Genomic DNA, 25,841 nt, shown 5'->3' with positions numbered 1-25,841 from the left:
GGGAAGTCATTTAGGAATTAATATCTTTTAGTTTTTGGACCATACCAAGTTATACCCCACAAGATATATCCCACGTCCTTCACGAGGAATCTAGGTCCATTCCTCCCTGCCTGGCTTGTCATCTGCCATCCTTCAGTTCCAGGTACAGATGGAATTCTCATGGGCCTCCAGCGCCCTTCCTTGTTTATGCAAGGGGATTGACCTATATTTGGAACAGTAGTCCATACTCCACCAGACAAGCAGCTTCCTCACTGTAAAGCAATGGCATGGCTAATTTTGCTCCCCTTCAAGATGGCTGCCTGTAGGGTGGGAGTATACATCTTGTTCATTGGTCCCATGGCTTCCCTAGATCAATGCCCTCACAGAGTAGTGCTGCAATGATGCATAGCTTGAAGGGAGAAATAATTTTATTGCGTCTGTAATGTCAAACTAGTGACCATTTATTAATTTAGTGAATGTGTCTAATTACCAATATTTCTAATTTGCTTTTTTCTTAAAGGGTGAGATGCTTAGAAGACAGAGACTGTTTTTGCGTTTGAATTAAACCTCCTAGTATCTATAGTGGCCTATAAAAAAAAGTGACTATTTTGGGGTGTGATATTACAAAATATAAAAATGAAAAATGTAATTCAGAAATAATGGGACTCTAATATAGAGACCAAGGCAGATTTAGGGTATATATTGCCATGAATTCTTCCATGGGGCTTTATAGACATTTTTTCTTTTGATAATTGGTAAAGATTTAACCTTAAAGGCTTGATTTTAACTTTTTAATTAAGACATCTTGGTAGGAACAGTTATCCATTATCTCAATATATCTTAGGAATACATAATATTAAAGAAATAGATAAAATGAAAAAGCTGAATAAAATTATGATGCTGATAAGAAAAACTAAATTAATAAGATCTATATCACAAATGTATAAAGTGATCTGTAAACATTTTACAAAAGTAGGCAAAAGGTGGGGCAGAAAACATACAAAGATAATTACAATTTTAAGAGGACATTTAAAGTGCTCTTAAAATTGCAGATCTTACCCTTGCATATGCTTTTTAAAATTTAAGCAATGTCATAAGTCAATATACTCTTAAAAAAATAAAAAGCAACATTTGATGCAAAGTTTCAGATTGAAAGTGAGACGTATTTGGCTATGTCTTGTGGGAAAGATTTTCCTTAATATCATAATCTATTTAATTTTTGTTTGGTCTGATACGTAATGATTAAATATACTTTCCAAGATTTCTCATGTTAAAAAGAAGATGAGGAGTAAGAGAATGGAAGGAAAATAATCAGTGCCCCATGGCACTTGGCAATGAGTCCATTCCCGGCGTCAGGTATTTAGTATTCACATATCCTACAAGAAAGTTCTGGGCCAGTGCAGTGGCTCATGCCTGTAATCCCAGCACTTTGGGAGGCCGAGGCAGGTGGATCACGAGGTCAGGAGTTTGAGACCAGCCTGGCCAACATAGTGAAACCCCATCTTTTCTAAAAATACAAAAAATTAGCCAGGCATGGTGGCGCACGCCTGTAGTCCCAGCTACTCGAGAGGCTGAGGCAGGAGAATTGCTTCAACCTAGGAGGCAGAGGTTGCAGTGATCCCCGAGATCGTGCCACCAACTCCAGACTGGGCGACGGAGTGAAACTCTTTCTCAAAAAAAAAAAAAAAGAAGAAGAAAAAAAGAAAAAAGAAAGTTCTGGTAGAAGCAAATAATCTCTTTCCTCATCCTCTCCTTTAATTTAGTTTGTATTGATCTTTCATGTGATGAAGCTCTCCGCAGAACTATTTTTATGCCATCATCTCCACATTATTAAGAAGAGAAAGTGAAATTCTAATGTCAGTATTCTACTCCCCAAGGGCTTACTTTCCTTTTTAAACAAAAGGGTCCTTAAAATAGGTCTTACGTTAGGTTGATTTTACGCAGAGGGATAGAAACAAAACACCCACTTCTGGGAGGATGTTCAGACCCAAGGGTCGAATGACCTCGAGTCTCGTTTGATTGCTTTGTTGCCACTGTTTTGATAATTACTGGCAAGTTATGAGGTCCTAAAACATGACATCTCTCCTGATTGTCAGCTATGATCTCGATGTTTGTGTCCCCCCCAGATTCAGATGTTGAAATGCTTACCCTCAATGGGATTTTGTTAGGAGGTGGGGTCTTTGGGAGGTGATGAGGTCATGAGGATGAAGCCCTGTAAATGGGATTTATGACCTTATAAAAGGGACCCAGAGAGCTCCCTCCCCACTTCCACCATGTGAAGACACAGTGAGAAGGTTCTGTCTGTGAACCAGGAAGCAGGTCCCCACCAGACGCTGAATCTGCTATGCCTTGATCTTGGGCTTCCAGCCTTCAGAACTATGGGCAACACATTTCTATTGTTTAGAAGCCACCCAGCCTATGGCAATTTGTCATAGCAGCCTTTACAGACTAAGACAGCCTGCATAGCTGATGACAGGGTAGGGCCTGGGCTAGAAGAGGGAGAGTTGGGCATGAGTGAGAGTGAGAGTGAGAGTAAGTCACTGATGAGCTAGGACAGAGTAGTACAGACCCATAACCAACCAGAATAAAGCCAGATGCTAAAAGGAGAAGACGAAATAGGTGAACAAAAGGGATGGAAATGTGAATGTGTGGAAAGCAGCATCGTAGTCGTTAGTAAAGAAGAACTGTGATGCACACCTTCTTAGTGACCTCCCTGAGCGCATCCAGCTCCCTGTTCATAGTCAAACAGATAAACTCACACCTGCCTTCATGACACCTACATCTCAGTGTATCTACATGAAGCCAGGCATGGTTTTGAGGGTTTTGAACATTTCTACATGTTCTGTGCTCTGTAAATCAACATTAACCATCCCGGGGACTGTTGCCTATGAATACAGCCATGTGTTTACTGAGGAGCTGCATTACCAACCTGATAGTTTTGTTCCCATAGCACCCAGGATCTCCAATGCCGAGGTCGTCAGCCATCACCAAGATGATGTTTGGCCTTGATGCTGCGTGGCTCTCGGCTTCCCACAGAAAGAACAGTAGGAGGAAAGGGATCTTCATCTTCCTGTAAAGGACAAGGACACAAAAAGGAACTGAAAGATATCGGCTTGAGACAAGGTTTTGCTCTGTTGCCCAGGCTGGGGTGAGGTGGTATGATCTTAGCTCACTGCAACCTTGAAGTCCTGGATTCAAGCGATCCTCCTGTCTCAGCCTCCCAAGTACCTGGGACTATAGGCATGTGTCACCACACCCAGCTAATTTTTGTGGTTTTTGTAAAGATAAGGTCTTGCTATGTTGCCCAGGCTGGTCTGGAACTTCTGGGCTCAAACAATCCTCCTGCCACACCCTTGCAAAGTGCTGATTACAGGCCTGAACCACTGTGCCTGTCCTGGTTTAGTAGCTTTCTAAGGGAAACACAGAAACCTTTCAAAACTCAAAGTGTTTGGGGTCAACAGCCTGGGACAGCTCTTTGTGCTGGAAAATGTACAGAGGGAAGAGAATTCATCCATCGTCCATGTCTGCCATCCCAACACGCTCTCACCTCACTGCATTTCATTCCTTGTGAGAATAACAGGTGATGGAATCTTTGGGGTAGATGGTGGCTTGAACACACACATGATGTCTTTCTTGTATGGAGGTCTGTGTACTTGTTCCAGCAACCTGCTTCCTTTGAGTTAGACCCCTTCTTGTTGAGAAGGACATGGGCTTTCTACTTCATTTTGCTGTTTGCCTCTCTTCTCACTCTTGCGGTTTTGCTGCCCCACCCTGCAACAGGTTCTCCATTTAGAACCGGAGCTTATGTTGGCAGCAAATATGAGGAGGTTGCTCAACAGGTTTCCTAGCCAGAAAGAGGCCTGGCTTGGTTCCCTGGAAGGTGGCAGGTAGGTGTGCAGTGTGGTAGCCTGAGGTCTTACTTACTCAATATCGATGTCCTTCTAGTCTTCCCACCAGCAGTGGTAGGCAACACCTCTCCCAGCTCCTGGTTCACAGCCTTGAGCCAGGTTCTTACTCTCAAATACTTCCAGAACCAAGTCTCTGTGGCTCTGACCCTGACATCAGGAGACAAAACTCACTACTTTCTCTTTCTGTTTCTCATCTGCCTGGGGAGAAATTTTTATCCTTTATTTTTCTCACCACCCCGGGGAGAAATTTTATGACCTTTATTCTAGGTGGGGGGGTCAGGGGTAAGTGTTAATCATATCAGTTCTCTGAATCTTAGTTTTCTTAACTGTAAAGTGAAAGAAATTGAACAATTTTTTTGTTCTATTAAGTAATTTTATTTTTATTTAAAAGAATTTGAGATAGGGTTCTGGCTCTGTTGCCCAGGTTAGAGTGCAGTGGTGTGATTATACTCACTGCAGCCTCCAACTCCTGGGCTCAAGCGATTCTCTCATCTCAGCCTCCTGAGCAGCTAGAATTACAGGTGCACACTGCCATGCCTGGGTAATATTTTTATTTTTATTTTTTAGAGACAAGGGTCTATGTTACCCAAGCTGGTCTCGAACTTTTGGGTTCAAGTGATCCTCCCATGTCAGTCTCCTGAGTAGCTGGGATGATGATGAGGACCACCTGGCCTGGCTATTTCTTCCTTTTCAATTTTTATTGAGGAGATATGGTCTCACTATGTTGCCCAGGCTGGTCTCAAACTCCTGGGCTCAAGTGATCCTCCTGCCGTGGCCTCTCAAAGCACTGGAATTACAGTCATAAGCCACCATGCTCTGCCTAATTTTATTTACTTTTAATTTTTAAAAATATTTATAGATTTAGGGGGTACAGCGCAGATGTCTTACGTGCATGTGTAGTGGTGGAGTCTGGGCTTTTAGTGTACCTATCTGTTCTCTCCTGACACTGGACCCTCATTGCCGTGTATCTGGGAGCACTGACAGTCCTTCAGCGTGTGAACTGGCATGTGAGCTTGACCTCACTCTGCATCTGTTTTTGCACTCACACCAGCCTTGGTGCATGCAGACAGCTCCTCCAGAGTCACTAAGGACACTGGACATCAAGGCCAGTGCACGCGGTGTGGCAGAGTGTCCTCCCTGGCTTTCCAGCAACACCTGTCAGAGTGAGCTGTTCCCTCGCTCAGGAATGCACTCCTCTTTGAACACACTCTCTGAGTTTCCTATTGTGTCTCTCTTTCTGCAGAGTCTCTATTTGCTGGTTCTTCCTCATTCATGGACCTCAGAATCAGGATCACAACGCCACATAATTACAGAGGCTGGATGGGAGATGGGAAATGGTGTGGGTTTAGTCATCAATATGGGGAGGGGGCTTTGCCAGCCAAGAGCTTGCACCCCTCCTAAAGAATGTCACCCTTGTAGCAGCTTCCAATTTTTAAAGAGAAGACAGACACACAGATTTGCATGTGCAATTATATGACCATCAATTTAATAATTTAAACAAATGTGTAGGCTAACTTGGTGCAAAATACTCAAAGAAACAATCAAACAACAACTAAACATATTTCCTGGCCTGGTGCCACTTCTGAGTGTCCACTGTCCAGTCTGCACTTTAAATGTTGTGAGCCTCAAGACACTTTCTGCTTTCCTCATCTCCTCCCTACCTTTATGAAATACATATGCTGTCTTGGTGAGATTAAATACTGAATGAATGCTTAGAAACACTAAGTTTTATGTCCAGAGAGACTGTATATCCAAATACTGAATTAAGGTCTCCATACAGACATGTATCTGGTATCTTGAATTTAACATGTTAAAACAGACATCATGAATGTAAAAAGCAACCTGCTATTATTATGTGAAACCATTTTTTGCCATTTAGTCTAAAGGCCCCCAATTCGGCTTAATCTGCTTAAATGCTAAATACAGATAAAGCTGATGCAAAGTAACTTCTTAGTGAATTCCTCACATAAGACTGCATGAAATAATCCAGTTATACAATGCCATCACACCAAAGACCTTGTCTATCTTAATGCTTAAGCTAATATTTATGCTTGGAAAGAAATGAGAAATTGCCTATTTCTTTCTTTCTTTTTTTTTTTTTTTTTAAAGCATGGTTTAAGACTATGGGCTTTATACAACCAAAATCTGGCATGAACTTAAAGGCTGGCTTGAGAGCAAATCACAACATTCAGATAATATAATTTCAGTTCAAAAAGGTCTTGCAAATCATGCATCCCAATTCTCTTATTTTCAGATGGGGAAACAAACTCAGAGAGATTGGCTGGTCATGGTGGCTCACACCTATAATCCCAGTGCTTTGGGAGGCCGAGGAGGGAGGATTGGGGGAGCTCAGGAGTTGGAGACCAGCCTGGGAAATATTTAAGTTCCTATCTCTACAAAAAAATTTAAAAATTTTCTGGGCATGGTGGTGCATGTCTGTAGTTCTGGCTACTCGAGAAGTTGAGGCAGGAGAATTGCTTGAGCCCAGGGGTTCGAGACTGCAGTGAGCTCTGATGGAGCCACTGTACTCCGGCCTAGTTGACAGAGTGAGACTCTCTCTAATTAATTAACCAATTAAATAAATAAAGAATACACACTTTCTACAACCAAAACGTGGCATGAATGTAAAGCCTGGCGTGAGATCATATAACAACATTCATATAATATTCAGGTAATACAGTATCAGTTAGAAAAGACCAGGCAAATCATGTACCCCAATTCTCTTACTTTTAGAAGGGAAAACAAAGACCCAGAGAGATTCAATGAATTGCCCTAGTCATACTCATAGCAAGCTGTGGTTTCTAGACTAGCACCCAGGACTCCTTATGGCTCTTCTCTCTCAGATTGTCCCTGGAACCCAGTATTTCTAGGGCTTTTCAGCATTCCACATGGTGGAGACTTCAGTGCTTTTCTAATTACTCGAGCAGTTCCCTTGGCTACTGAATAATGCCTGTCATTTCCCAGGGCTCTGTAGTGATGCCTCCTGTTCCTGCTGATAGAAACAGGTCCTGTCTAAAGGACCTCACAACCACTGCCCACCCAGTCTGAGTCCCACCACTGGTGGCTGATGATAAGGATACTGAGCTCCGTCTCATGGGCTCTGGGGTTTAACACTGCTAAAGCCCCTACTGCTGCCAGCTGGCTGGCTCCTGCACTGGTTGCTCCTGAAGCTGCCAGCTATATGCTGCTGATGCCCTAAGCTCCTAATATTCCATGTAGATTTCAGTAAAAGCACACTTCACTTTTTTCCCCCTTGGATTAACCTACTACTGCTTGGAACCTGAGAATTAGGTAGACTTCCCCATTGAGTGATTGATGGACATGGGTCTGAATGTCAACCGATTTCTCTAATGCAGGCTCCCTGGCTGTGGCCCATACTGCTTCTCAGCCTGAACTTGGAAGGAATTCCTTCCCAAAAGGCTTTTTTACCTGAGTAAAACAGACTTCTGTGGGGCTCCTACCTTAGGTCCTGAAGACATTTCTGTATCCTGGATAGAATACACCTTAGGCATAGGTTGGGCTGACAACTATAAATGCATGCTATATGCCAATTATCTCTATAAAAATAAGCCTTGCTCCCATTAAAAATAGGTGGCAGATTATTATTTTAAATAAGTACTCAATCCCAGGGGAATTGAGAATAATTATTTAATAGATACAGAGTTTCAGTTTTGCAAGATGAAAAGAATTCTAGAGATGGATAGTGGTGATGGCTGCAAAACAGTGTGAACATACTTAATGCCACCTAAAAATGGTTAAGATGGAAAATTTTATGTTATGTGTATTTTGCCACAATTATAAATAGTAATAAATCTTAAAAAACAAGTTAGGAAAAATTCTTATAATGTTAAATTTGAAATGGAAATATTAAAATGAACTTATTAGTTAAAATAATGCAATCTTTTCTCTGACCCACTGGTATTGAGTGAGGCCATGTATCTTGCATTGGCCTTATAGAGACCACAGTATACTTGTTCAGCCTTGATTTGGAGCTCAACCATGTGATTTGTCTTAGCCAATGGGATGCTATCGGATGTGAGGGAAACAGAAACGTTATGCTTGCACGTTTAGCTTGGTCCTGTTGTACTTTTGCCATCACCACAAGAAGCTCTTTCTCTAGTATGTGCTACCTCCCTTTCAGCCTGAGCCCCAGAATAAACGCATTTGTAGCAGACATAGCCCAACAGACAGCCTGGAGCTTGTCTGTTTCAGCCAACAGACAAACCAATGAGAATATACACTGTTGTGTTAATCTGTTGAGCTTGGGAGAGAATTGGTACATGACATTATTGTGGCAACAATTCACTAAGACACTATATTATCTGAATTGACAGTTTGCAAAGACAGACAAAGGGTATGCACTGCAAATGTTGATAGAATATACATAATTAGGGTCCAGAAAAAATCAATAACATTTTGAAGTAGAATTTTTTTGGTTTGTTTTCATGTGTGTTCACCTTGCCTTCCCATTAGGTATTTATAATCCCTCAATTTTCTTTTGCAGTTCTCCCCCATGGCCCTGCGAGTGAATAAATAGTCACTAAATTACTTAATTGAGCCTTAGTAAAGGAGTACACACAAATGCAAATTAGCCAGGATAATGGGTTCCATTACAGGTCATGAATGGCATTAAATCAGGATTTCTCAACCTCTGCACTATTGACATTTGGGGACGGATGATTCGTCAGTGTAGGGGCCTGTCCTGTGCATTGCAGGATATTCAGCACATCTCAAGCCTCTACCCACTATATGCCAGTAGCATGTATAACTCCCCTCAGTTATGAGATCCAAAGATGTCTCCAGACTCTACCAGCCATTGCTGGGAGAAAGGGAGACAAAAATTTCCCCTGCTTGAATAGTACTCTATTACAGCAAAAGAGGAAGCTGGTGTGAGAGAGTAGACATCCAGTAATGAGAGAGAAGTCACTGTCAACTGTTTTCCTCTTAGCTCCAAGAGAAGTATTTTTTCTTACAACATCCTATACAGTTGTTCCATGCAATCATCAACTCTATGTTCGTGCAGCTGCACTCTTAGAATGTGAAGTATTTTGAGAAGCATGATATTTTTTAAAGAAGACAGAGTAAATGTGGGAAGCTATGTGACTGGCAGTCCAGGGGTACTTCCTTCACACATGATACTACTAATCATAGTCAATCACCTCTCTCTCTCCTGATCCACTCAATTCTCCTTATCTACATTGAGTTGGTACTTTTGTTATTCAGTTAGATTCCTAAGCTTTGCAAAGTGATTGAGTGATTGACTATCTTACTCTTATTTATTCAAATAAATACGGCAAAAGAGTTTTTTGTTTGTTTTATTTTAAGTCTCTTCACTTTTATCTCCTTGGGAGACTTAAGTCCACAGGACTAATCCTAGAATTCAAGGATGTGTTTGATGGTCATTCACTTTCTATGATAGGGGAAAATGTTTACATGAAAACACACACACACACACATATTTGCTATATTTATTCAGCTTAGCTCCATCATTAACTATTACCATAGAATTATTTTATGTGACACACTTATGTCTTATTTATAATTTATAACATTTATTTGACATGAATTCTACACAAAGTCTGAAGTGAAATGATTTAGTCCCTGGCGTAGGCCTTGCATCTTCTCTCTTTTAAAATAGGCCAGAAATAAAACTACCCCTTATCTTCATCATAAAATTAGTATTTTGCAGCTAAAGATCTGTAACGGCTTCATGCTGGCCTAAGACACAGACTGAGAGTGTAACTAATGGATCATCTCCTTCCCGGGTGAGAATTATCATCCCCTGAACATCATTAACATAAAATCCCATGCAATACCCTGCTACCTTCCTTGCAGACTGCGAACACTGTGCTGGGCAGGACCCGCAGCTAAGCTGAAAGTCTCTCCCAAATCTTAACTCCTTAAACACAAACTTGGTAACAAAGAGCGAACAATGGCTTATCTTGTGAACGGGTTTTTTATGGCTAGGCTCAAGATGATGTGTGCTCTAACAAATGTTCTTTTTATTCGAAACACTACCCCTTTCTTGGAACAGCCGTTTTGAGACAAGTCTTCATTGCGTTCAACATCTGTTAACTCTTTGGCTGGCAAATCTAGGCTCCAGCCCCATATCCGTGACAGAGAAATTGCAAATATGAGCAAATATATCTGTACAAGTAGTACATGCTTCTGTTTAAATAGCAAGGTGGGTGTAATAAAAGGTGAACTCTCCTACCTTCAACACCACTATTGTAACAATGGACCTCATATTGGAGTGAGGTGCGGAAAGGCTGAAGAATGAGAGGAGGGCAGAGATAATTTGGAGAGGCCAATCTTCAGCCCCCATCCCCAGCTTCCATGTGACTTATCTAGGGACACCTTCTCAGATTCCTTGCATGGGAGGAAGTTCCCCTTTTCTTATCAATGTGCATTTCTTTCTCAGCACTGATGATACAAGCAAGTGCAGTTTGAGTTATTTTGCGTTTAATCTTCCCTGCTGCACTGGAAGCATTCTGCAGCCAGGAAGAAGTCTAAGTGCCTCCTGGCTATATCCCTAGCATCCTCTCTCATGCTTCGCACACATTAAATAGTCAAGATTTGTGGACTAGGCAAATGAATAAATAATGACACAGAAGGGTTGTAAATCTGAGATCAGATGATTGTTCCCCTTCCTAATTAGACTGTAGACACCATGTGAGCAGGGGCTGGTTGAGCAAGTATCAAAGAAAGCCACATTAAATCAAAAATGTATGTTTATTCTGTTTCATTAAAAGGCTCTCATGCCAGTTCAACCAGAGAGGAAATTAAGCAGGGCCATGCACTGTTTTTTTAAATGGTTGGAAGGTTTTACGGGGCACAGAGAAGATTCAAAAATTAGCATCCGTCTTTAAATATGAAGAGTGAGACACACTAGAGGTTTTTAAGAAAACTGAAAACACCATTAATAATGCCCATGAAAAGCTCAGAGTTGGAGCATCAGGGGTCCCTAAGTAGATTTAATGGCTTACAAATCCATAACTAATACCAGGAATTTGCAAAAGAGTGAGTTTAATAACCTCCTGTCCCCGTAAGAGTACAACATATAGCATTCATATCAGAGAAGGCTAGAGCCAGTAGGCTGTGTTCTGTGTCTCTACTTCATTACTAGGTTCATGTTTCAGTTGATACAGGAAATAAATACATAACTTTTCTTATTTTAAAATAACAGTTTTTTGGGTGCTTAGTATGTACCAAGCACTGTAACTGCTTTACCTACTTCTTAACCAATTTCTCCTGTGTAAAAAAATAACATGGGAACATGTTTTTATCATGAGTTGATATTTGACTTAGGGACCTCAGATTTTGTTAATAGTGTTTCTCAGCCTCAACACTATTGACATGTGGACTGGATGAGTCTTTATTGGTGGGGAGGTGAGCTGTTCTGTGCATTGTAAGATGTTTAGCACCATCCCTGGCCTCTACTCACTAAACCCCAACAGGATGCTGTCCCCAACTTCTCTGTTCTCCCCTAGTTGTGAAATAAAAAATGTCCACCAGATATTGCCAAATGCCCTCTGGGGAACACAACTGTCCCGAGCTGAAACCACCAAGTTAGTGCTAGCATGTTACCTGCCCTATCATCTGTAGAATTTTCACCTCCTGAACATAACAGAATTGCAATTCATTCCCTCTGCTCCTGTATGTAGGCAGATCGGCATCTACCAAAGGATTCAGAAATGCCAAACCATTTGAGTAGGTGTAAATTTCTCATTTGCACCCACAAGTACATCTTCAGTGTTAACAGACAATGTTTCTCAGGTATAATATACTTCTGCAAGTTATGGAAGCCCTTAAATTCCAATGCACATAGGCAACCATCTCCAAAAAGGCTCTTCAAGGAAAACATTAGGCTGCAAGCATTCCTTCTTCTCATGCTTTCTAAGTTGCTTATTCTGTCATTTGTCCATGTGGCAAATCTTTTGCTACCTTACATTTTTATCAGGAGTTATACTCTGCACAACAGCATCATGCTCCTTGCCTGTCTGAACCCCAATCAAAGAATCCTTACTCCTACACGTTAGTCATTGGAAGCCATACCCATCTTCTTTTTTTCTTAGACAGAATCTCACTCTGTTGCCCAGGTTGGAGTGCAGTGGTGTGATCTCAACTCACTGGAACCTCTGCCACCCAGGTTCAAGCGATTCTCCTGCCTTAGCCTTCTGATTAGCGGGGATTACAGGTGCCTGCCACCTCACCTGGCTAATCTTTTTTTGTTGTGGTTAGTAGAAATGGGGTTTCGACATGTTGGCCAGGCTGGTCTCGAACTCCTGACCTCAAGTGATCCACCCGCCTCGGCCTCCCAAAGTGCTGGGATTACAGGCATGAGCCACAGCTCCCAGCCTGGGAAACATAAACTTCTCTCTCTCTCCCCTGACCTACTTCCAATAGTCCTCTCACCTCTCTCCCTTTTCGGGATCTCCCCTTTTCATAAAAAGCAAATGCAGATCACCACGATTCTTCCTGAAACATAACCAACCCAGGGAATGTGATAGTCTGTTTGTTTTTGTTGCAGCTACTCTCTCATTCCTAACTCTCCTTAATTCTCTTTTTGGTGGCTTTTATTCTCTGCTTGTCAAGAACTAGCAGAATGAGAGGAGAAATAAGAGTCAGAGCTCTGGCCTCATCTTAGGCCACCAGCTATGAGGCTTTAGAAGGCATGTTCTCCTTGTGAATCACTCTTCTGCACATTACCCTAAGATGTCACCTTGACCATGGGGGAGTTACTCAGGATACTAGCGATAAAAGGTTTCCAAAATGCGACCAGATGCAGTAGATTACACCTGCAATCCCAGCAGTTTGGGAGGCTAAGGTAGGAGGATTGCTTGAGCTCAGGAGTTCAAGACCAGCTGGAGGAATATAGCAAGATCCCATCTCTACAAAGAATTTAAAAATTAGCTGGGTGTGGTGGCACATGCCTGTAGTCCCAGCTAATCAGGAGGCTGAGGCAGAAGGATGGCCTGAGCCCAGGAGTTTGAGGCTGCAGTGAGCTATGATTGCGCCACTGCACTCTACTCTGGGCGACAGAGTAAGACCCTGCCCTATCCGACCCCAAAAAAGGTTTCCAAAATAATGAAGTGCTAGACAAATGTAACTTGTTAGGAGCATTTTAGTCTAGCTACACCTTTCCAGTGGAAAGCAGTTCACTGACAATTCAACCGAATCCATTTCAATTCCACAAATACAGGGCAAAACCTAGAAAGATGACATTATAGCAGTCCTATGGTGGTTCTATGATTGTATGAGACACACAGTCACCCTGCAAGACTCTGACAGGTCAAATGAGGAAGTCCACAAGTACCAAACCCACTAAAGTGAGCAGTGGAGTCAGAAATGCAGTTTATGCTGTTAAGGTTTTCATTCTTTCTCCCCCACTTGCTAGCAGTGAAACCACAAGCTATATATTTAGCCTGTTAGTTTTCTTTTCTGTAAGAAAGGAATAATAATACCTTACAAGTATTATTTTGAGGATAAAACTACACACTTAGGACCTTTTTATTTTTATTAATTAATTAATTAATTTTGAGACAGGGTCTCACTCTTTCACCCAGGCTGGAGTGCAGTGGCGTGATCACGGCTCACTGCAGCCTCAACCTCCCAGGCTCAAGTAATCCTGCCACCTCAGCCTCCCAAGTAGCTGGGATTACAAGGGCCCACCACCATGACCAGCTAATTTTTAATTTTTTTTTTTTTATAGAGACAGGGTCTCTCCTTCTGGGTTCTTAGTACTTATTGATTCAGCAAGGGAATCATAGTAAGAGGCCACAGTTGTTCATTATAGTTATTTAATAATATTAAGTTATTAACTTATAAAGTTATTATTAAAATTACAACTATTAATAATAAAATGTTATGTAGAGTATAATAAGTACAGTAATAGAGTTTTGAACAAAAATGTGGTCAGCCAACTAAAAGTGGCCCCAGTGACTTCCCGTCTGGTATTCACATCTGATACAATCCCTTCCTGTTGAGTATGGGCTGGACCTAGTAATTTACTTCCAATGAGTAGGATGTGGAAAAAGTGATGAGATGTCACTTCTGTGATTGGGTTGTAAAAGACTATGATCTCTATCTTGCTGGCAAACTCTATCGCTTGCTGGCTGTGGATGAAGTAAGTGGCCATTGTGGAGAGACCCATGTTACAAGAAAAAGAGAGAAGTGTCCAGCCAACAGCCAGCAAAAAAAAAATGAGGCTTTCAGGTGAACATCCTGCAAAGAACTAAGTCCTGACTACAACTATCTGAATGAGCTTGGAAAGAGATCCTGCTACTTTTGGACCACAGATGAGACCACAGCCATGACACCTGAAGTAGCCTGAAAGAGATCTAGAAGCTGAGGAGGATCCAGCTAAGCTGTGCCCAGATTTTTGACCTACAGAAACAATGAGATAACAAACGCAAGTTGCTTTAAGCTGCTAAGTTTTGGGGTAATTTGTTACACAGTAGTGGATAACTCCAATAGCTTGAGGTGAGAAGGTCAATTTTGTCAATGAAGACGAGAAAAAAGCTCCCCAGGACAGCGGCTCTGAAATGTCATGTTGAACTTATTTTAAGAACATGTTTCATTAGTAATGAGTCTCAGAATTTATATAAGCAATTTAAGGACACATGTCTCTGCTCAGCAACCATGTAAAAATGAATTTTTGTTTTATAACTGAAAGTTGAAAGCACCTGAATTAGAAAAAGGCATTTAAGGTAGACCAAAGGGAAATGGCTAAAAAAGAGATTAAATAGAGCAAAATTCAGGCTCTATATGAGCACTAACTAAAATCTCACCCAAAAAAACTAGCTATTTAGAGACCTACTTTGGACTATTATGCTTTGTGATTTTTGCACACAAAAATTGATTTTTTTAAATAAATGTTTTGTTGTATTTTTACTATTATAAATGTACAAAAGAGAAAACATCAACCAGCCACTCAGAGAGGCACTCAGGTAATATGTGTGTTTCTCTCCATGTTCTTTGTTTTTTATCACTATTGTATAAGTTGCTGATGTTGCAGTATTCCTACAAACTGTGTGCATTGGTTGGTTGGTTATTTTTCCCATGCAAAACTCTGACTGTGAGGTGGAGAACAGGTCAGGATAAATCATCGTGATCAGACATGGAGGGCATTTATCCTTTTCCTTTCTTTTGTTTTAGGTTTGGGGCATTTATCTTTATTCAGAAGTGATGAAGCAGAGATTGAAGACACTAGGGGTGACAGGTATGGTTTTGTTTCACTCCCGCAGGCATTCTGGTTGCTCCCTGGCAGAAGGGTTGGGCAGAAACTGGAGTGGATCGCATGACAATGGCCATAACCCCCCAAGGAAGCTGGTCCAGACTAGCACAGGGGCCGGCAGGAGAGAACTGGAGAGAACTGAGCCGATTTGAGACACAATCAACATGAGCTGGTAATTGCCTGGATGTGAAGTGTCAGAAAGAGGCAACAGTCAATGATGACTTCAGCCTTGCTCCTTGGAAAGATACTGGTCCCATTAGCTGGGTAGGGAACAATTAAAAATATTGGAGGATTAAGATCATGAATTTGTTCCACACCAAGATGCCACCATAGAAGGGATCCATATATATATATATATATACACACACACACACACACACACACAAATATACATATACACATATATACATACATATATACATATATACATATATACATATATACACATATGTATATATACATGTATACATGTATACATATATGTATATATACATGTATACATATATGTATATATACATGTATACATGTATACATATATGTATATACACATGTATACATGTATACGTATATACATGTATACATATATGTATATATACATGCATACATATATGTGTATATACATGCATACATATATGTGTATATACATGCATACATATATGTGTATATACATGCATACATATATGTGTATATACATGCATACATATATGTGTATATACATGCATACATATATGTATATATACATGCATACATATATGTATATATACATGCATACATATATGTGTATATACATGCATACATATATGTGTATATACATGCATACATATATGTGTATATACATGCATACATATATGTGTATATACATGTATACATATATGTGTATATACATGTATACATACATGTATACATATATACATATATGTATACATATATGTATACATGTATACATATATGTATGTATACATATATGTATATATACTACATATATATACACATACACACACATACATATCTGTGTGTGTGTGTGTGTGTGTGTGCGCGCTCCTTGGAGAAGATTCATTTCCATTTTCTATGCTTTGTGGTGAAAGGGTTAGTTCAGGTGCAGACCATTTTACTGAAATTGAACCCAATAGGATAAAAGCCCATTAATAATTTTTCATGCCTATATTAATCTCTGAATCACAAAATGATTTTGGTTAGCTCAGTATGACAGCATATCATTCATTATAGCTCCAAAATGTGCCTGGGGGTAGATATTATCAGGACTAGGATGAGAAATACCATCTAGCCCAATTAAGAATGTGTGAAAATTTAAGTTTGTTAAGAGTCACTTAAGGCTGGTCAGGGTGGCTCACACCTGTAATCTCAGCAATTTGGGAGGTCAAGGCAGGTGGATCACTTGAGACCAGCCTGGTCAACATGGTGAAACCATGTCTCTACTAAAAGTACAAAAAATCTGCCGGGCATGGTGGTGCGTGCCTGTAGTCCCAGCTACTCGGGAGGCTGAGGCAGGAGAATCGCTTGAGCCTGGGAGGTGGAGGTTGCAGTGAGCCGAGATCGGGACACAGCACTCCAGCCTGGGTGACAGAGTGAGTGAGATTCGGTCTCAAAAAAAAAAAAAAAAAAAAGCCACTTAGAATCACACTGTATATAAATTATTACCAGCAGAAGTAAGTAGACTTTGCTTTCTCTTTCCTACAAGCCTGGCTTAGAACGAGGTATTGATAAAGAGGTTTCAAAAAACTGAAACAGAGTCAGTTGACATAAAAGTACTTAAAATTAAATAAAGCTGCTCCACTCCAAAATATTAAGAACATGGCATATTAACTTCTGAAAAACTGCATAATTTTCCCTTTAAAAATTATTTTTCTGAACAAACTTAATTTGGCAAAAGAGCATGAAAAACTTTATTTGTGGAGAAAGTAGCTATTCCTAGAACAGCATTATTAGGAAGGAGAGAGACAAAGGAACATTTTTATAACTAGAGATGTAATTATATTAAATTTGTTCATTAAAAGAAAATTAACAATGTGCTTACATAACAGAAACTTTAACCGCAGCAAAGAAAATGTTCCTGATCTATTTGCTCAATGGGGAAGAAGGCTTATTAAAAACAGAGAAAAACTTGCACGACAAACAATATTTTTTAGAAGAAAAGCAGCTTTGTTCAATCCAAGGTATGTACAGTGATGAAATTTGATTCACAAAGTGCTATTATCCAACAAAGGTCCTGTTTTAAATCAATAAAGAAAAATAGTCTGACATGAAGACAGCAAAAACCCATTCTGAAATTGTGTCTAAACAGACTTTTCTATAGATTTAAATACCTATTTAAATCGCTTGTGATTTTTCTAAAATAAATGTTCACGTTTTATTGATTTAGCGAATCTGTTTCTATCGACTATATAACAGTACCTGGTGCCTCGGTCTTTGTATTTCTCAATACAATCAATTATACCTAGTATAGTTAAATTCATTATAATATATGTTGAGTATTAATAAAATACTAATTAAAAATTATGTTTAAAAAAGCCTTGCCTAACCTGTTTGTTTACATTTGAAGTCTTTACATTGAAGTCTTCACTTAGTGAAGACACACTAAGTGTTGCATGTGTGAAGATTCTATTGGTTCCTGCTGATTTTTTAATTTTTTAAATTAAAAAAACAATTTTTAGAGATAAGGTCTCACTCTGTCACCCAGGTTGGAGCACAGTGGTACGATCACAGCTCACTGCAGCCTTGAACTCCCCGGCTCAAGCAATCCTCCTGCCTTAGCCTCCTGAGTAGCTGGGACTACAGGCATGCACCACCACACCTAGCTAATTTTTAAAAAAATTTTTGTAGAGATGGGTTCTCGCTATGCAGTCCAGGTTTATCACAAACTCTTGGACTCATGGAATCCTCCCACCTTGGCCTCGTGTGTAGCTGGGATTACAGGTGTCAGCCACCACTCCTGGCTTTCCCCTTATTTTCCCCTTGTCTGTTATTGCTCCAGTTGATGCATCATGAGATGCAGGGGAGGACAATGGATCCAGAGATGGTGGCTGCCATCCTGGTGCTGCTGCTAACTAGCTGTTAACATTTGGACATGTCACCCAGTCTTTGCAGGTCTCTGTTTCTACAGCTGTACAATAAAAAGGCTCCTATCATGTCTAAAACCCTGTGATGTTTATGCTTCTATAATCTGATGCTTTTTCTCTGAATCTACCTGGAGCTAAGGAGATGGAATCAATGTAAATGTCCACCAACGATGACTGGATAAAAACAATGTGCTATATATATATATACACACACACACACACACACACACCACATTGTGTATGTATACACACACACACACACACACACACACACACACACACACACACACACACTATGGAATACTACTCAGCCATAAAAAAGAATGGGCTTGTGTCTTTTGCAGCAACACGGATGAAACTGGAGGACACTTCATCCATGTTGCTGCAAAAGACATGTAAACAATGTGCTTACATAACAGGAACTTTACCACAGCAAAGAAAATGTTCCCTAGTGAAATGATTCAGAAACAAAAGTAAAAAAACCTCATGTTCTCACTTATAAGCAAGAGATATACAATGAGTACACACAGACAGACAGAGTGGAATAATAGACATTGAAGACTATTGAAGATGGGAGTGTGGGAAGGAGTGAAGGAGAAAATACTACTTATTGGGTAGAATGTATATTATTTGGATGATAGGGGCAATGGGTACACTAAAAGTCCAGATTTCATGACACAAAATATTCATGTAACACAACCACACTTGTACTCCTAAATCCATAAAAATAAAAAATAAGCAACTGCTAATCTCTTCCACAAACACCCTCACAGACACACTCAGTAATAATGCTTTACTAGCTATCTGGGCATTCCTTAGCTCAGTCAAGTTGATGCATGAAATTAACCATCACAACATACAATGCAATATTATTCTTACAGTATTATTCTTGCAATATTGTTAACCTTACAAAATGAAGAACTCTTGCAATATGTAATAACACAGATGAACTTTAAAATACTATGTTGAGGCCAGGCATGGTAGCTCACACCTGTAATCCCAGCACTTTGTGAGGCCGAGGTGGCTTGATCACTTGAGGCCAGGAGTTCGAGACCAGCCTGGTTAACATAGGGAAACCCTGTCTCTACTAACAACAACAACAAAAACTGTGTGTGTGTGTGTGTGTGTGTGTGTGTGTGTGTGTGTGTGCATGTTTGTATTTAAAAGGCCTTCATGTTTTGTTGTTTTGTTTTTCTCTCCTAAGAACTTGTCTTTTTTTTTTTTTTTTGAGCAAATCTTTGGTTTTTGGGGGGGTTCTGGCCAGAGTTCAGAAATCTAGTTAAAAGATAGATAGTCCTTATCTAAACAAAATTGGCCTCCTTATGCAATCATGTAATAGATTTGTGTAATTTTATGTTTGATTTGCTCAAAGAAAAATAAAAGGATCTCCCTCTAGCAACACCAGACCTTTTCTCTCTCTACCTTATGATGTAAATTTGCTGTTTGATTTTTACTTGAGTGGTTTCCTTTAACATGCAATTTTAAGGCTATTTAGCTGACAACCACCTACGGTTGTAAAACAGGTTATCAAGAATCTGAAAGTCTAAGATAGAAAAAAAAAAAAAGGATGGTCTTTATGGATCTACAAAATGTACTTCCATTCGCATACCTAATGCATCTATGTATTTATGCATTGTGTACACAATGTTTCACTGCTAAAAATATATAAAAGAGCTCTAATTAATTGGCTTAAAGAATAATAAAAACACTTAAATACTTTATCAGGAAAAAAAGGACTAGTCAAATGCTTTTTCAAGTTTATATAACTTAAATAAAACCTTTAATAAATAAGTTAGCTTTAAAATTATTGGTAAGTAGTATTAGAAATTTCTTAAGAATTGTCAGCATGCATTGTTTGCATTTATTAATTAAGCAATGTCATACTTATTCCTGCCAAATACCATAGTATTGTGTCAAATTTTGGCATAGGGGTTACAAAACTAAAAACCCAGCCCAAAACAGAATGACCTTTGCTTGTGTAATTTTTAATAAATAAGACATTGATATTGGCTTAATGAAAATAGCTACATCTTTAATTATTTAGTAAAATTACCATAACTTCTAATCTTGTGGCTTTAGGCAGTCTAGTCCACAGGCAGTAAGGAGGTTTGTTTTGGGAAAGGACTGTTATCATCCCTGTTTCAAAGCTAATCTATAAACTAAGTTCCTCCCAAAGTTAGTTTGACCTATGCCCAGGAATGAACAAGGACAGCCTGGAGGTTAAGAGCAAGATGGAGTCAGTTAGGTCAAATCTTTTTTCACTGTCTCAGTTATAATTTTGCAATGGGGGTTTTATAACTTTAAATCATAACTATCACAGTTTTCATAAATAATCTAGGTAAACAATTAAAATAAAATAATTAGGTAAATGTAATAGGATAAATACTTGTAGGCAAATTGGTCATAATTTAGAATATGAAGTTATATTAAATTAAATAATAGATATTTCTTTATTTGGGTATTTTCCAATAAATATATATTGTAGAAAAACATTCTTGCTAAAAACAAGGTGAACATGTTTTGTCCAATTCAAAGCTTATCTAAAGGTTATGTATAAAACAAGGTAAAAGGAACCAGAAAACAAAAAGAGCTAGCACATTCACATACACAAGTGTGTAATAACCAACATTGGATATCTCTGCTAGGACTTCAATTTCCTTTAATTTCCCTATGCTTTTCAGAAGACTAATTTTTATTTGAGACAGGGTCTCACTGTTTCCCAGGCTAGAATGCAGTGGCATGATCACAGCTCACTGCAGCCTCAACCTCCTGGACTCAAGCAATCCTCCCACCCAAGTAGCTGAGACCATAGGCACAAGCCACTGTGTCTGTCTGGCCAATTTTAAAAAATTTTTTTGTAAAGATGGGATCTTGTCATGTTGCCCAGGCTGGTCCTGAACTCCCGGGCTCATGATTCTCCCACTTTAGCCCCTCAAAGTGCTGGGATTACAGGCGTGAGCCAATGGACCCGGCTAACTAAATATTTTTCAAACAGTTTTTCTGAAGAAGGTTCAAGGTTTCAAACACAAGTGCATACCACAGACCAAGGTAACTGGAATTAATGTTACCTTGGTGTAAGCTCCTCATCCCTGTTAGTTTAGTAAATGTACGGACTTGGGATACATTTGAGTGCCGTCATAGGCAAGATACCTCTGTTGCAATTTTGGTTTCAACCTCTCTAATGAGATCCAGAAGGTCCATTGTGTGTAATATGTGTGCTCTCCCTGAGGCAAGATATAAATGGTGCTCACCATAAAGCTACCATGTGGAAGGAGCCATTTCTCTCTTGCTCAGATCTAAGACCTCTACCCAACCTCCAAATCCAAATGCTTTGCTATGAACCACTCATCACAGCTTACCTAATATTTTATTTACAAGGTACCAAATTTGATGGAGAGGACTGTGTTCCATAGTGGTCCTAAACATTCTGGGGAATCTGAAAACATTCCTCTCTGGCATGTTAAGAGGCCACCATATTTGGAGAGTTCTTGGCACTGTAGAACAGTGGACAAATGGTTCATGATGGTGAGATTTGAAGAAAAGGTTGAAAAGACTATGTTTAAATGATCTCTTCATTGGTAATAGTGAATTATAGAAGGATTTTGTAGAAAAAAAACATGTCCAGAAACATATATTGAAACTTTTATACTTAACAGAGGGTGAGCCTAAGACTTCTTCTTTCTCCTGTAAAAGGATCAGATTCAAGAACAATAAACTCTTCATGAGGATGAGGATAGTCTTTACATCCTCCAAGTGCCTAAAGGATGCTCAAGTTTGAAGTCATTGGTTAGGTCACAGATTTCAGAGGGGGAGTGTTCTAAAGAAGCCAAGGTTCCCAGAGACTGCTTTAAGAATGACAGTGAGCTAAGAGCCCAGAGCTGCCTCTGACTGGAGTGTCAATTTTCCCTCCTTGGCCAACATCTACTCTCCCATATAGTCTCTGTCCCAGACCTACAGCTCCACCACCCTTTTATTTGCTCTGTCCCTCTATTTCCTTTCCTGTTAAACCAAGAGAAGTCCCTTTCCTTGCATGTCGGCAATAGAGTCAAACAGTCACTCTGGCCTTAGGAGGAAATGATGGTGGATGTCTGGGACATGCAGGAAAGGAGCTCTGGGCAGAATTCAGTCTCCTGTGAGAGTTCTTTGAGGACCAGTAGTGGAGAAAATAATAAAGTGTTATTCTGCCCCCCGAGGGCATCTCTGTGCACAGAGTTTTTCCAGGGACCTCACAGGAAGCTTTGGTCATGATAGGTTTTAGATATTTGCATTTTCCAGGATCCCCTGGATGAAACACCATAGAGCATTCCCATCTTATCTGACTTTCCAGCATTTGATAACCAGGGGTTATGTTACAGGGGAAATCAGGCAGAACGAAACCATGGGCAGCAGATGTAAAAGGAGAGAAAATAAAATACACACAAGTTTGAGGAGAAGAAAAAGCAAGGGATTTGGGGATGGCATGAAGTGCTTCCACACATTTAATATATATCAGCATCTGCGCTGTCAATATCAGAGGGCCTCTGGGATTTAACAACCAGATGAGGAAACAAGACAAAGATAGCTCAAACCATCTTGGCTCAGCTGCTCTGTGGATGAGCATTTTCCAGGATCAGTGGATGGCCAGGCTGTTGTTATTCTTACCTCCCACTGCAGCAAGCTAGTTAACCCTCTGTGTTAAAGAGGTATTTCACAGACATGGTAATCAGCCTGGGCATCTGTCATAGGAAGACAGGGATGGGAGGCCCTAACCTGTACACTGAGCTCCTTCCCTTGAACAAGTTGTCCCATAATTGCTGCTCTTTTTTCAGGGATCATAAATTGGTGCATACAGCTGTGACGATCTATAAATAAAAAGATGTAGAGGAATTTTGTAAAAATTGCTTTGGTAATTAGATGACCAGCAGGTGACCTGCGCAGGTGGAAATGTAAACTAGTATAGCCATTATAAAAAACCGTATGGAGACTTCTCAAAAAACTAAAACTAGAACTGCCATATGATCCAGCAAGCCCACTAATGAGTATTTATCTAAAGGGAAATATATCAATGTGCCAAAGGAAGACCTGCTATATTAGTCCATTTTCTTACTGCTATAAGAAATATCTTTGTGAGGCCGAGGCAGACAGATCATTTGAGGTCATGAGTTCAAGACCAGCCTGGCCAACATGGTGAAACCCCATCTCTACTAGAAATAGAAAAACTAGCCAGGCATGCTGGCACGTGCCTATAATTCCAGCTGCTTGGGAGGCTGAGGCAGGAGAATTGCTTGAACCCCGGAGGCGGAGGTTGCAGTGAGCCAAGATCGCGCCATTACACTCCAGCCTGGGCGAAGAAGTGAGACTCTGTCTCAAAAAAAGAAAGAAAAGAAATATCTGAGACCAAGTACTTATAAAGGAAAGAGGTTTAACTGGCTCACAGTTCCACATGGCTGGGGAGGTCTCAGGAAAGTCACAATCGTGGCGGAAGGTGATGGGGAAGGAGAGACCTTCTTTGCATGGCAACAGGAGAGAGAAGTGCAGAACGAAGTGGGGAGAAGCCCCTTATAAAACCATCAGATCTTGTGAGAACTCAGTCACTACGATGAAAACAGCACGGGGGGACCACCCCCATGATCCAGTCACCTCCCATGAGGTCCCTCTCCCAACATGTGGGGATTATAATTTGGATTACAATTCAAGATGAGATTTGTGGTGGGGACACAGCCAAACCATATCACCTGCACTCCCTTTTTTACTGCATCACTATTCACAATACTGCTTCTACCCAGTGGAACCAGCCTTCCCAATCCCAGGGTCTCCAGACCTGGGCTGTCTGCAGCAAAAGCAGATACATTCTTCTCATGCCCCTGTTCAAGGTAGGAAACTGCTCGCCTGCTATATCTACCAAATTGGTGTAAGTAAAGGTGAAAATAAATTTTAATGGAAACCTTGCCAGCCTCTTCCCCTTGGCTAAAAGATATCAGAGACAAACTAAGGCATAAGAATACCCAAATTGCAACAAAATAAAATGCATGTCACTCTGCCTTCTCCAAACCCATTCTCCATTTCTCAAGGTGGTTAAAAAAAAAAATAAAGGGGATAAAGTCCCATAAGTGCCTTCTGCTAACACTAATGCACTGTATAAAGGTTTCGCTAGCCCTAATGCAGTGTATAAATGCACCATCCCTCCCTCCTCACTCATGCACCTGCAGCTGGTGCCTGCTTTTGGGGACCACTCCATTTCCCCCAGAGCTTCTGATTCATGCTGCTTCTACCAAACTCCTGGTCCCTGGGCCTTAATTTGTTACCCCAGATGTGGTCCTTAAGTTTTCCTAAAAATTTCCACTTACCCTCACTGTTGCTCTTTGCCATAGGACCCTAATAGGACCCTATGCCATAGGACCCTAATAGGACAACCCAGAAAGCAAAAGCTGACAATTAGCTTCTGTCTACTCAAGATATATGTGGCCAGTTGAAAATGTTTACAGAAAAAAACAAATTTAAAGTTATAGGCTATGAGAAGAGCAGTCAGCTTTAACTGCTAATTGTCACGGGTGAGTGGCAACTATCTGCGGTCGGTGGTGCAGGAATAAAAAGAATTTACCAAAACAGTTATAGGTTAAAAAAAATTTAAAAAAGAAGATTTATTAGAGAGAGTATGAAAAATACGTTGCAAGGGTGTAACAGGCAGGTCAGTGAGAGAAGAGCTGACTGCAAAGAGACAAAGACTTGCTGGGGATTTTATAGGATGGTGCTTGCACTGTGTGCTGAAGAGGGCTTTGTGCAGTACTGATAATGCCAAGGTTGCAGTGAGATAACTTGCAGTTTTCTATCAGCCAAGGGTCTGGTGATAGCTGGGTGTAGGCAGACTGTGAGTTATTTGCACAGGAGGGCTATGTGTTCTGGAGCATGAAGAAAGGGAGACTTATAACTTACCTGCCTTCTCTTTCTACTTTCCCTCCATCCCCCTAGCCTGACCTCTCTCCCTAATTAGGACTCCACACTAATTAAGACATGGAAAGCCAAAGGGACCAGTGAACACACATTGACAAGGTAAAGAAGCCATGAAGCCTTGAACTCATAGTTTCTTTTTAAATTATTATAAAATTCACATAACATCAACTTCACCATTTAAAGCACTTTAAGTGTACAACTCAGTGGCATTTAGTACATCAATTTAGTTGTACAACAACGTTGTACAACTGTCAGGTGTATCTCATTCCAGAACATTTTCATCACCCCTAAATGGAGATCCCTGTGCCTGTCAGTGGTCACTCCTCATTCCTCTCTCCCAGCTCCTGAGAACCACTAATTAGCTTTCTCTCTCTACGGATCTGCCTGTTCTGGACATTTCATATGAATGGAATCATGCACCATGTCTGGGTTGCTTTCACTTTAGGGAAATCACGAATAATGCCGCCATGAACATTCACACCTGTTTTCCATTCTTTTGGGTACATACCTAAGAGTGGAATGGCTGGGTCATATGGAAAATAATCAGGCCTTTTGTATCTGGCTTCTGTCACTTAGCATGTTTTCTAGGCTCACCCACCTGATAATATCTGCATAAACATACTACAGTGTTACCAAAAATACTTTGTTCCTTTTATGCCTAATATGGTTAGGCTTTGTGTCCCCACCCAAATCTCATTTTGAATTATAATC

General features: G+C 40.3%; 1 protein-coding gene across 4 annotated transcripts in view; it reads right to left on the bottom strand.

Annotated features, from left to right (window-relative positions):
- STS (steroid sulfatase) overlaps positions 1-25,841 on the bottom strand; it is a 349,033-nt gene that overhangs the window by 240,184 nt on the left and 83,008 nt on the right. For all 4 annotated transcript variants that reach the window (XM_054544304.2, XM_054544305.2, XM_054544306.2 and 1 more), the window contains exon 3: positions 2,909-3,049. In XM_054544304.2, the coding sequence (XP_054400279.1) occupies positions 2,909-3,049 (141 nt within the window). The remainder of the gene's footprint in view (positions 1-2,908; positions 3,050-25,841) is intronic.

This window comes from Pongo abelii, chromosome X (genome assembly GCF_028885655.2).
Source record: "Pongo abelii isolate AG06213 chromosome X, NHGRI_mPonAbe1-v2.0_pri, whole genome shotgun sequence".
Lineage (NCBI taxonomy): Eukaryota > Metazoa > Chordata > Mammalia > Primates > Hominidae > Pongo > Pongo abelii.
Note: the sequence above shows the minus strand (reverse complement) of the source record. Positions and strands in the feature narration are given on the sequence as shown.